Below are 13,630 nucleotides of genomic sequence, written 5' to 3'. Positions count from 1 at the left end.
CAGCCGAGAAGGGCTAACCCTCACTTCCCGCTTTAACTTCAGATGGCAAAGAAAGAAAATTAAATACCTAGGAGTTTTTATCACCATCAGCCTCCCGTGGTCACCATTTGAGGACCGGCGCGCCTACCCTCCTCTTGATTCTTTGCTTTTCTCACCACCTGTCATGTCGGTGTCGGTCCTGCGCTTGTGCAGATCGTCACACCTGTTCTACCTACCCTGTTCTCCCATTGGTTGTACCTTGTCTAGTTGGAAACATCACTTGGTTGGCTTGAATACTAACCAGAAGTCTGTTTGTTCAGTTCATGTTGTGCGTGCCACAGTGAAACTCATAACAATTTTGTATATAAAATCTAATTATAAAATCTAACTATACTAATTTTGGAAGTGATGTTTCCAACTAGACAACTATTGTCTAGTTGGACAATATCCAACTATTGTTGGATGAAGATGACACATCACCTGTTGGTCCCACTAACAAAATGCATATAGTGAGACTCCGAACCAGAAATGCTTTCTTAGACTTCCTGCTATGCGTTCCACAGTGAAACGCATGACGGAATTAGAATTACTTGTATTAAAACATTTATAGCTAATAATTATAGCTGGAAATGGAGTCTGGAGAATGTGATATGTTCATTGGTGAAGTAATGGGAAATGATACTTACTGTGTACTTGTAGAATGTAGTATTTAGTAGTAGTTTATCAACAGGAGTCTGAAACCATGTGACCTTCATATGCGTTCCAGGGTGGAACACATATTGTTTGTAACACTGTGGGAGGTGGACACATACACTAGAATTGACAATTACCTGAAATGAGCTACAGCTGACAACCCTTTAGCACTGTATATAGTCAGTCACTTATAATGTTCTATTGTCTATGTTTGTCTTGTCTGCTGTTCAATGAAAATCTGACTTGAAAAAGGTCTGGATGTAAGACCAAAATGTCGACTATAATATAAAGGAACTGGATTGAAAATAAAGAATAATCTATCTGTTTTAAATGGTGAGTGCCCTCTCTATTTCTTGAATATGTACTAGCTACTATAGAAATGGAAGCTATTGTGGAGCACCCCAAAGAGGATTTACTTGAAGATGTGAGTGCAGTTTTTTCCAATATATATATATATATACTGCATATCTCACTAGTGTATTTTAGTTATATACACTGAACACATGTTTCAAATACAATGACTTCTGTTTCACCCAACTTTCTAGTGTTCAAAGGGTGTGGAAATGTACTTTAAAATGTTAGTACAGTTTTCTTTTTTAAATGTCAAGAAAATAATTTTACCAAATACCTTAATTTTATTTTGTAACCCCACCGCAAATCTTACAACTTTGAATTCCAGTTTAGTTTTTGGTTTATATTCCTCTCTCTCTCCACCTCAGTCTAAGCACAGGTCTTAAATTGTGGGGAAGTGTAGTTCATCTTTAAGGCCATCTCTTACATTATGTTCATCTTTAAACCCATCTATAATGTTGTGTGTTCAGTGCCATATCCCCATTTTTTCAGCCTCAAGCTGAAGGCTGAAGGTCCATCTAGACAAATCTACATTGAAGATCTATCTAGACAAAGCTACATCGAAGATCTATCTAGACAAAGCTACATCAAAGATCTATCTAGATAGAGCATCGAAGATCTATCTAGACAGAGCTATATTGAAGATATATCTAGACAGAGCATCGAAGATCTATCTAGACAGATCTACATTGAAGATCTTTCTAGCCAGAGCTGCATTGAAGGTCAATCTCGACAGAGCTACATCGAACATCTATCTAGACAGAGCTACATCGAAGATCTATCTAGACAGAGCTATATCGAAGATCTATCTAGACAGAGCTACACATTTACCCGAAGCCTCAATAACATGTCCACAGCCTTTGCCAGATATTAGAGGTGAAAATTGGGCACAAAATAGGTGTCTCTAATGATCACTTAAAGTAATTTTGTTCTAGCAAGGAACCTCACTAAAATATATTTAGCATATTCTTCTAGTATTTGTAATAATTTGCAGTGTTTATTGTAAGGATGGGTAGGTCTTGCTTCTAATATACAATTTTCTACCTTTGTAGTGACATAAGCCTGTATTTTGTATTATGTGATGTTAGTTTTGATAATAGCTTTTGGCTTATAATCTTTGTATTCAAATGGATCTGACTACACATTAAGGGTGTAAAACAGTTACAATTATGTTATGTATTTTGGCACTTATAAGCAGACACTTAGTCAAATAACATTTCATGTCCTCACCTTCACGTGCACACTTATGAAAGCATAGAGTAAAATGTAAGTTATACTGTTTATTGGTTAGCAAAAGCAAGTTATATAAATATACAGGATTGCCTGCTCTCCGGAGCAGGGTGAGGGAGTCTGAGATGGGTGGGTTCCTGCGAGCACTTGGTAAGGAGGAGGGGAGCACACTAACTTTGGGGGTACAGCAGTTTGGTTCCAGTTTGAAAAGAAGGTAATGCAGAATGTCATGGCTGCAACATGTAATTATCATGGATGTTCTACAAAGGCGAGTTGCTTGTCACACGCTGTACCTGTAACAGAAATGCAGCATCTGTCAGTTTTACAGTTCCCCTCTTTTTTTGACACAAAGCCCATTTATCCTGTTCTGCACCACACTTATGTCATTCTTACTTGAAACAGAGTTCTGTAATAGAACAAGCCACTGTTTATATTACCATTTTTATTAGTCAGACCCAGTGATAGACAAATCCTAGTTGCCAGGAGAAAGCCCCTTCCCCGTTTCTTGTGTTCCCCTCTTCTCCTGCACTGGAGACTGGCTATGTATGATGGTGCTATTCCCAATGCACCTGCCGTGAACCAGTAGAATCTGTTCCTGGCATTTGACCCATACATACATAGTGACTGATGCAATTGCTCCCCAAATCACAGGCGCAAATTGCTTTTCCCAAAAAGGCGGATTTGCAGGCACATGCAAAGCTATAGCAAGGTACGTCTGCAGCAGTATGAGCTCAGTTTATGCCACGCATATGTCATATACACTTATGCCCATGTTTATAACTGTTAGATTTTTTTTGCAAAATATATAGTTGCTATTAGGCATCAATAAAAGGTAAATAAATCGACATGAAAAACAAATCCACGGCCCGTGTCCCAGTCTGTATCTGTTTGCAATTGCGCAAATATTCCCTTACTGTACCTGGCCTCTGTTAGAATGCCCTTTCCCTCCCCTGGCCCGCCCCACCAGGCACAAGTGGCAGAATCACACAATTCTATATAGGTGCAAATTTATGCGCCAACTTTTATGGAGAGCGATTTCAGGCAAGATATGCTATGCAAACTGACGCAGTACTCGCTCTGCATCAGCCCTGTAACATTCAGTGCTATGCACTACTATTACTATTACACCTGTGTCTAGAGCTCTAGCAGTGCAATGGTTGTAGTGATGAGGGTGCACATTGCTGAATGTTATGTCTTTAACCTCCAAATGTTGAGATCTATTTTAACGCACTGGGTGCGGGGAAGTAATCAGGGTGATACAGGCTGCTCTAGAGCACAGCTAGGCCATACTTGCCAACTTTGGCAAGTTGTGATGCAGGAGATCACAGGAAGGGAGGTGTGGGTTCAGGACTCGGTGAATAGCGTCATCATGGCCCCGCCCCCTAACTTAACATAAACTTTCTAAGCCTATAACAGCAGGGGGCGGACCATGATGATGCTCAAGTCGCATCATGAGTCCCGCCCCCCACCACTCATTTAAAGTCATGGCCAGTAACTGGGTATTTTTGTTTGTTTGTTCTGAGAGGACTCCCAGGAATTCTGTAGTCTCCTGGACATTCCGGCAGAGTAGGCAACTATGAGCTAAACGTGTAGTGTTTATTGTGGAAGCTCAGGCTGGAGCATTTAGTCTTTTTCCCTGGGGACAGATACTGGGCTCATGCTTATTTGTCGGCCGAAAGTTGATGCGTAATACTTTCTTATGGTGCTACAGTTTGGTGCGTATTGCTTTTTTGTGGCTGCACAGGCTGTTGTGCAGTGCTTTTTCTGTGGGAACAGGTGACTGGAATCATTTTTGGGAGGCACATGGTGGCATGTAAAAGTTATGTGGTAGCACAGCCTGGCATGTTTTTGTGGCACAGCCTGGGCATTTGTTAGCTGCAGGCTAGTGTCGTGTGCTGAATGCAGCCACTGTTTAATATCGTGGGCTGTTCACACTGTCATTTTTCCTGCAGTTGTTTCCTGATCATTGTAAGTTATGATTCTGTAACCAGCCAATGTGCACCCCTAATAATTCCTGCATGGCTTACACATTTTTGGATAAATGTGTCAACACATATCTTTTATTCAGCCATGTCTTTTGTCCATTGAATATTGAGTCCTTGATAGAGAACAAGAGACACAGTTTTTATAGGCTAGCAATGTGCTTTCTTAAATTGGACTTGTCACCAAGAATTAACATGGTCTGATTCAAAAGTATGTAAAAATACATTTACTTCACATTTTGTTTCTTTCAGAAATGCTTATTTATGTCATTCCACTAACATACTAAACAAGTAAGACGGAGAACAGAGATTGGGCAGCTATCCTAGTAATTTAAGAGACCCACGCTGTTTTAGGATTTAAGGATTATAAACAAAAATTAAATCTTGTAAGATGTAAGCCAGCAGAAAAATGGAGGTAAATTGTACTGTATTATACCTTTCATGGCTAACCCCATAAAAATAGAAACATATTACATTGTAAGCTTTTTTCATCTTCTGAATAGCAGATCGGGGGCCATTCAATGCTGAGTTCACTCTCATGCAAAAATGAAATTTAGTTTTTGTGATACAAGATTATTTAAATGAGGTTTAAGGGTTAAAGAAGACACACTGAAGGGGAGTTCACTCTTCTGTGAGACCACACAGTATTAACCTCCTCGCAAAAGAAGGTTCCAGTTATAGGTAGTCTTTGTAGTGTTGTATGGACAGTTCGGGTATGGCAGAGGGGAATTTCATTTATTTAAGAAAACAATTATTGTAATTTTAAGCTGGGTCATGTCTATGCAACCCATCTTACGTCCCACCCCATCCACAGTGCAGGAGGACGTGCACAGTCACTTGTCTGTGTGATCACACCGTACATTTGTCTCACCGGCATTTCATCTACTCCCTCTGGAGCAACGTTCCTGCACAGGAATAAACACATGGCTCCTGCTGGCCGAGAGAGGCATAAAGGTTGGGAGTTCCTATATACACATCTTGCTTAAAAAGTAGAATATTTATTTGTTCATTTTTAAGTAATAACATTAAATGTTTGAAGTTGAGGTTCTCCACAGCCTTGTGGTCTTATAACTTGAACAAACTAGTATCAACTACCACTATTTCTGAGGGAGGAATGCAAAACTAGTTTCAAAGCTTCTTTTCTGTTTTAACATACAATCAACAAGATTGATGTCAACAAGGGGTTTTTTGAGAAACGTATTCCTTCCTTTATGGAACACTCATATTCCCTTCTTTAAAACCCTATGCTAAAAATACCTTTTTTTTCTGAACCCCCTAGTCATAATATCATAGTTGCCTACTCTCCCGGAATTTCCGGGAGGCTCCCGAAGTTCGGGAAGTCCTTCTGGACTCCAGGAAGAATAGGCAACCTCCTGGACATTTGTGGAACCATTAAGTCCCGCTATTCAGTGCCGCAAATTTCGTTTTTTTTCTATAATAGAGTGCGGGGCTATGGTGATGCTACAGTGTCACCACACCCCCCTACACTTGTCACATGGCCTGTCCTCCTGGGATCTCCCGGAGTACAGGTCTTAAAAGTTGGCAAGTATGCATGGTATACCTACCTGTTTCCCCTGTTCTTCAGGCCTTTAGTGATAAGCCCTGCTAGGTCAATATTGTTACCATATAGCAACAACAGGCCCATCTTCAGCTAGCCAAGCGTGCGAGTGCACATTCACCTGACCAACTTGGAATGTCTGCCCGCTATTTGGTTTTTATACCTGAAGGAGGTGGGGGGGCTATCGATGTGGTCGAAGTGGGCTAGTATACGGTGGTGTGCCATAGCGCCCCTTCTACTGCCTTCATTGTAAAACTATTAGATACCATTCACTTACATTTTCCATATGGACACTTATAAATTTCCAATGGCTGTAACATAATGACATCCTAACGCTAAGCACTCAGCGGTTACTGTATGGCCATCATTATATGCTGCAGATTTGCAGCAGAATAGCCCTGCTCTTTGCCTCCTCAAATCTGGTATAAAAACTGGAAGAGGGATGGTCATTTCAACCTAGTTAGCCAAGTGTGCACTTAAACCAGCTGAAAGTGGGTTGGTAACATAACTGGCCTAGCAGGACTTCTAATTGAAGCCTTGCACAGAGGAGAAGTGACAGGAAGGAAGGTTGCAGGAGTGGTGGGTATATTATACTGGGGTGGGATAAATGTATTATGTTAGAGCTTACTGTACCTTTAATTGAGTGGTGGATAAAAAAATAACTGTGTATAAATGCAGTAATAAATCTGCAGTAAAGAATATTGCACAATAAAATGACAAATGAAAAAAGAAACACCAACATTACGCAACTTGGAATATACTTTGGCAAGAAGAGAAAGTGATAACATTCACTCTGTTATTTCAACTGCCCTGAACTGCATGAATATCTCAGAATAAGGTCTATGTGTTACTTCAAAGGATAAGTGGCTTGTGGGGCTGATATTAACTATAATGTCATTCCTTGAGGCTGCACAAGTATCTGAGTCCTATATAAATAAACATTACTTTTTCTGAGATCACAACACATCTCTTCTGGCATGATTTACTTCTACAGACCTGTGTGTCTGCCTCTGATGTTGTGTATACTTTGTTATAGGGAAGGGCCTCGGTAACTTAACATGATTGTCATATGTTTTTGTTTGGAATAGTCCCCTTAAAGTGTAACTGTCATCTACACATATTGGGGGTAACCTTTTTGTGCCTGAACCAATACTATGCCTATCAATTGACTAGGATCTACAGGTACATTTATACATACTATAGATTGTACAGCTGTTTATCCTAGAGGTGCACATGACTAATATTCATCTTCTCACAAATATAAAACCATTCCAAGGTGTTTTTCAGAAGTTCAGCTTTGCATTTGTGTCTCTCTGGAACAGAGTTGCACATTTTGTTTTAAGTTATGATGCCATAAATACAAATAATAGTAAAAATATTTGTAACTAGTTTACACTTAATGTGCCTGCAGGGCATGATTAAGGGTTCAGGCTGTCCTAGGCTAATTCGCTCATAGCACCCCTTGCCTTACATACATACCAGACTAATACGCGGCAGGTAAAAATGAACCAGCCCTTAATTTAAAATCTGACATCCTTAGCCCCCCCAATGTTTGTGTTCCCATGTTTTTTGAAACTCAACTCCACTTGGCTTTTTAAAACAGTCATTGCAATCTTTGTCACTCCTCTCATTTCCATTAAAATCAGAATTTTATAGCTGAGAGACGTGGACGAACTGAGGTTGAAGATGTGAAGGTGGAAGGGCTGTCACACCTACGCCTGTTGCCATTCTCGTCTCTCTTACTCTCTTATTCTCAAGCACCCACCCAAGGATGACTCATTGTCTTTAGCCTCTACTATGGGAATACATCAGGATTAAAACCTTACTACATTTTTTTTTCATGTTTTCTTTTTACTTTAGAGAACAACACTTGGGTAGATTTGATGGGGTGGGTTGGGGTAAGAGAACTTCAGTACCATGCAGGAATCCCCAGATTGGCAGTCAAATGTTAAAATCCTTTTGGTCATTTAAGTTATAAGCAGATAAGACCTTTACAGCCGCTCTATGTAGACTCATGCAGCCGTCTTATAGGGTTGGGTACGGTATCCTGATGTATGGGATACCGACACCCAATACACCTACAAAACAAATTCGAAGGCTTAAAATCAACTACCTATTAAAATCTACACTTACCTTGTCACCGACCGAGGAAATGAGCGAAATAACTATGCGACTGGTGCAAAATGCGAAGCTGCTGGAGTCCGGCACTTCATTGTGATGTCACCAACGTTTGCTGCAGCCTAACCCTAACCCCTAACTCTTAATATTAACATACCTGTTTAAATGTAGATGTCGCTGTCTTCAGTGACGTCACAATGAAGCGCCGGTGTATTCGGTGTCAGTATCCCAAGCAATGGGATACCGATTACCACGGGGCTTATAGAGGTATGTAGCTGCAGACAAATCTGCGTCAGACAGTAGTGAAGGAGTTAACTTGTGGTAACATGTAGAGACAGCAATTATTTTATAAGTAATCCAATGCCAAAGTGGGAGTTAGGGCTGTTATCTCCTACACTATGTGTGAGACTACTAGTACCACATTATATCTACTGGCTATTCCTCTCATTCCCAACTTTCAATAACAGCACAAATTCTTAAGTATTTACTCATTTCAAATTATATCAAATTTTAGTTTCCAAATACAGACAGTGTGTAGGTGAGCTAGTGTACTGAAAAGAGAATGAAGAACTGGAGATAACTGGTGCCGGAAGATCGGGCATGCCCACTGGCCACTCCTAGCTATGCCTATTTATCACTCAATCATTTTTCATATTCCTCTTCCTATAGTCATATTAATTCATGTCATCCATCTGATGTAAATATCAAAATTGTTTGCAATATATTCTGGTGAGGCACACAAGAACACCTACTTGCTTTTAACTTGCTTTCATTGTCAGGATGGCAAAGTAATTGATAACATCAAGTTGCTCACACTTTCTTGACCCTACTGCTAAAGTAAGAGAGCCTGGCTCCCTAGTCACTGGTCACTGTATGGCATTAGTCACACTGTACAAAAGAAAAGACAGGTTTAAATAGTTTACACTCCTTTCACAACCCTAACTTGATGGACAGATGACACTCCCACCTTTCCTTTAAAAAGGAGTTCTCTGCAGGTGTTTTATTGATTACAGACACATCCTGTCCACTTGCTGCTAGCTGTGGAAAACATATGCTTTTGAACCACTTCAAAATATGCAAGTTAAATCAGACTCTTTATTATTATTTTGTCACACATATGTTCTCCACCTGTGTCTCTTTAACCTAGGTGCACTGCTGTACAAATATGCAACTCTGTTTGCAGCCTTGCTCTGCAAATTGCCAGCTAAATGCATAGCTCCTCTCTTGGAAGCCTGTGGAAAATTACTCCTTTTGTCACATATCCCTCCCCTTAGCATCACCAAATAGGAGGGGTGCGGACTTCGCAAGGAGCACACATTTTTGTAACAATGAATCTGCTTTTTTATGCAGAATCCGGGTATATGTTCTACTGTGTACCTGAAAGGTTGAAGTGCCAAGAACCAGTGGGTTACTTTGGCATTTACCTCATGGTTGTTCTGCATCCTTCACAATGGTGCATGATCCCTTATTAATGAGAATTCTCTGCTATGTGAATAATAGCTTAGAGCCCATTTTATGGCAAAACATTCCTTCTCCACGATTGCATATTTTTGTTCCCTCGGACATAACTTCTGACTCAGATACAGGACAGCAATTTCTATACCATTCTTCTCCTGTGATAAGCCTGAACCTAAGCCGACTCCAGAGGCATTGGTTTGGAGGAAGAACCTCCGGGTAAAGTCATATGTTTGTAGAACTGGAGAGGAACAGAGGACTTAGCAAAGATCTTATCAAGCTGAATCTGCAGAGTCAGACCAGGAAAACCTGTCTGGACAACTTCTCTTTTACATGTCTTTAAGTGGAGCAGCTTTAGTGGTGAAATGGCTTACAAATCACCTGTAGTAACCTACTGAGCCTAGGAAGGTTCATAACTGCAATTCCTTTTATTTTCCAATCTTGGCCAGTTTTTGACTGCTTTCACTATGTCTAGTTGGGATTTTACTTGCCCTCGCCCAAAAATGTAGCCCAAATATTTGGCTTTTCTCATAGGTATGGCACATCTTATCTGGATTAGCTGTTTATCCCGCAGACCTCAATGTAGCTAAAACCGCCTCGACTTTGGCCAGATGTGACAACCAGCTTGCAGTATAAATCCTTATGTCGTCGTCATCATCATCATCATCAACGCCATTTATTTATATAGCGCCACTGATTCAGCAGTGATTCAGCAGCGCTGTACAAAGAACTCATTCACATCTGTCATCTAAGTAAGCACCTACATAAGTTGTATGAGGTCATAGCAATTTATTTATGGCCATTTGGAAGGTGGCAGGTGCCCAATGCAACTCAAAGGGTAGGACTTTATATTGGAAGGGACCATCGGGTGGAAAATACGGCCTTTGGCTTGGCTAAGGAAGTTAGAGGAACCTGGCAATACCCCTTTGTTAGGTCAAGATTAGTCAAATAGTCATTGCTAGCTAGATTTTTTCTAGTTTGTTCACATGTGGCATCGGGTAGGCATGGAACTGGGATACGCTTTCAGCCGCCTAAAGTCGTTGCAAAACCTAATACTCCCAATGGGTTTTGGGACAAGCACAATAGGACTGTACCACACACTAGTGGATTCCTCAATCACATCCGGCTGGACCATCTACTCAGTATCCCTACTCATGTCAGCCTATCTGGCTTCTGCTTTACGACAACTCCCGGCAGAGTGACAACGTCGTGTTTAATTAAAGTAGTGCACCAAGGAATGGGAGAGAAGACATCCATGTTCCGACATATCATTTCCCCAGTCTGATGTTTCTGCCGAACATATAAAGCTGGCTCTATGGGAACTGGAGACTTTTCAATGACAGTACTCACTACCCAAGCAGAAGTGTCCTCATCGTACCAAGATTTAAGGAGATTGACATGGTCTATTTGCTTTTCCCTTCTCCTCCCCAACTGACGGACCCTGTAATTGACAGAACCGACATCCTGTAGGGCATCATACGGACCTTACCAATGTTTTCATGGGTTGTGATCAGGACTAAGACCTTGTCCCCAGGCTTGTATCACGCTTCTCATTGGTTTAGTTCCATTCTGTACATTGGTTTCCCTTGGTTACTGCTATCTGCAGTACAGCTTGGCGTTCCTCTATCCTAAGACGTCATTTTGCCAAGTATTCTGCACATGCGCAACCCCGGGAACCTTTAAAACCACTGCTCCGCAGTAATTGGATGATCACCAGCCAGTTCCCTTTATAAGGGTCTTCCTCCTTTACATGAGTGTCAGATCATCCGATCTCCCTACCTGATAGGAAGCATCACCTCTGACTCCAGTTTGTGCTTATACTTACCTTTGTTCCTGACTTTGTGGGTAAGGACGTTCATTCAACTGCTGCAGCTTCACTCGTCCTCAGTCCTGTTCCAGAGTTATAACACCTGTGTGGATCTCAGTGCTTCTGCTCTCTGCAGTTCATCGCTTCACAGTATTTCCTGTTCAGCTTATTCCACAGTCAAGACCTGTGACTTCACTACAGTACATTGCTCATCATTGGTCCTGTTCCAGAGTTATAACACCTGTGTGGATCTCAGTGCTTCTGCTCTCTGCAGCTCATCACTTCACAGTTACACCTGTTCAGCCTAATCCGCTGCTAAGACCTGTGACTATACTGCATTACTCAGCATCTGTCCTGTTCCTGAATTACTACACTTATGTATATCTCAGTCCTTCTGAGTCCTGCAGCTCATCACTTCGCAGTACTACCTGTTCAGCCTATTCTGATATAAGGCTTGTGGCTATACTGCTGATCATCACACAGCATCTGTCCAGTTCCTGAATTTCCATATACCTGGGGCTACATTCCATTCTGCCTTACAGCTACTTGGTGGTTCTCCAAATTATCTGCTCTGTGTCCTCTCGCCTCAGAATAAGTAGACACTGCAGCTTTGGTGCTATGGCAGCCAGCACCATAGCTGTTTGTTTTTTAAGTGTGACTGGCAGATGTGTTCTATCATATTCCTCAGTTGTCCCATGTATGCAGAGGGCCTTCACCTTGGGCAACCGACTTATGGTTTCGGGTAGGGCAGAGCTGGAAACCAATGTAAACTCACTCCCAGAGTCAACCAAAGCTAGGACAAGATTTTTGGTTGATCAGCACAGTCACTTGAAACAAACAATGACTTCCTGATGTGGTACTCATACTATAAGATCTTGGATAAGCAGGCCCAACATGTGCAACAGAACAGTCCATGGGTTCCGGTAGCTTAGGACACTCAGCCTGGAAGTGGCCTGGCTCACCACATTTGAAGCACTTCACATTAGACACCTTTGTAACTGGTCCTCTGTCAGTAGCAGTTTTACCATTGGACCCTATAGCAAGGATTGTCAAATCTGGCTTTTAACATGGCATCGCCTTTGGCATGAACGCAGGTGCTTTGTTCATTTTCTGTAGTGCACAAAACCTCTCTACCACTTTAGCAAGCTCTTCATAAGTCTGTGGGCCAATTGCAACGCCTACCTTTGCAGAATGCCATCCAGCCCCTGGATACAGTGATCTACACTTCAATAATCGGAGTAAGCGAATTTTCTGGTTGCAGCCATTTTTAAAAAATTTTGGAGAGCTCAGCCAATTGTGCTCTGACTGTTTTTTTCTTTGTCATAGTCCCACCTGTGATAACCCTGGGCTCAGCCTGGCCTGGAAACACCAGTGCGAGCCAATATCTCAGACTTTGGACACGGATAATCAGAGGTCCGGTCCTCATCCAGATCCATTTAAGCTCGCTGAGCTTCACCAGGTAGATATGATGCCAGCATCTCCGTCCAAACTTCAGGAGGCCAATTTGCCCTTTCTGCAGCTCTCTCAAAGGACACCAGATACGCTTCTTTGTCATCAGCTGGTGACATTTTCTGCAAAGCCAGACCAGGTGGTACATTTCTGTCACGTCTCACCTGGACTAACTTTTCCCTTAAGAGCTTGGTGCTTTCCTCCTGTGCCTCTGCAGCTCATAGCACCCGAGCTTGCTGCTCTTGCTATGCAGCGGCCACATTCATGAGGGCTCTCAAAACTTCCTCCATGTTAATGTCTATGTGGTTTGGGTGGCAGAAACTTGCTTCCCTATGTATCCACACTTCTAACACCACTTGTGACACAGGCACACTTCTGGTGATGCAGACAAGAACACGTTATTGCTTTTTACTTTGCCTTTATTGACAGGATGGCAAAGTAATTCATAATATCAAGATGCACACACTTTTTTGTGACCTTAATGCTAAAGTAAGACCAGCTCCCTAGACACCGGCCACTCTCTGTCATCAGTCACACTGTACAAAAGAAAAGGCAGCTTTAAATAGTCCCATAGCCCTAACTTGATGTACAGATGACACTCCCATCTTCCCTTTAAAAAGGAGTTATCTGCAGGTGTTCTGTTTGAGTGCAGACATACACTGTCAGCTTGCCACTAGTTGTGGAATAAATATGTTTTTAAACCACTTCAAAATATGTTAAATCAGACTTTTTGTTATTATTTTGTCACACATATGTTCTCCACCTGTGTCTCATTAACCTAGGTGCATTACTGTATAAATATGCAATTCTGTTTGTAGCCTTGCACTGCCGATTGCCAGCTAAATACATAACTCCTCCCTTAGAAGCCTGTGGCAAACCAATCCCTATGCCACAGTATATAGCTAGGTGGTACCATACTGTAGCCATTTGATTACAGCTGCTAACTTCATCTTCAGATGCCGTTAGTTATAGACTGCAAACTCCATAAAGGTAAGCTTGATAAATTGT

The 13,630-nt window shown here is 41.6% G+C and overlaps 1 protein-coding gene across 1 annotated transcript in view; it reads right to left on the bottom strand.

Moving 5' to 3' along the window:
* Positions 1-2,290: 2,290 nt before the first annotated feature.
* The window catches only part of PPP1R1B (protein phosphatase 1 regulatory inhibitor subunit 1B), a 55,430-nt gene continuing 44,090 nt past the window's right edge, over positions 2,291-13,630 (bottom strand). The window contains exon 7 of the mRNA XM_075177070.1: positions 2,291-2,546. Within this exon, the coding sequence (XP_075033171.1) occupies positions 2,503-2,546 (44 nt within the window). The 3' untranslated portion in view covers positions 2,291-2,502. The remainder of the gene's footprint in view (positions 2,547-13,630) is intronic.

The sequence above is a fragment of the Mixophyes fleayi genome, chromosome 6, assembly GCF_038048845.1.
Source record: "Mixophyes fleayi isolate aMixFle1 chromosome 6, aMixFle1.hap1, whole genome shotgun sequence".
Lineage (NCBI taxonomy): Eukaryota > Metazoa > Chordata > Amphibia > Anura > Limnodynastidae > Mixophyes > Mixophyes fleayi.
This window is presented reverse-complemented; position numbering and strand designations above follow the sequence as displayed.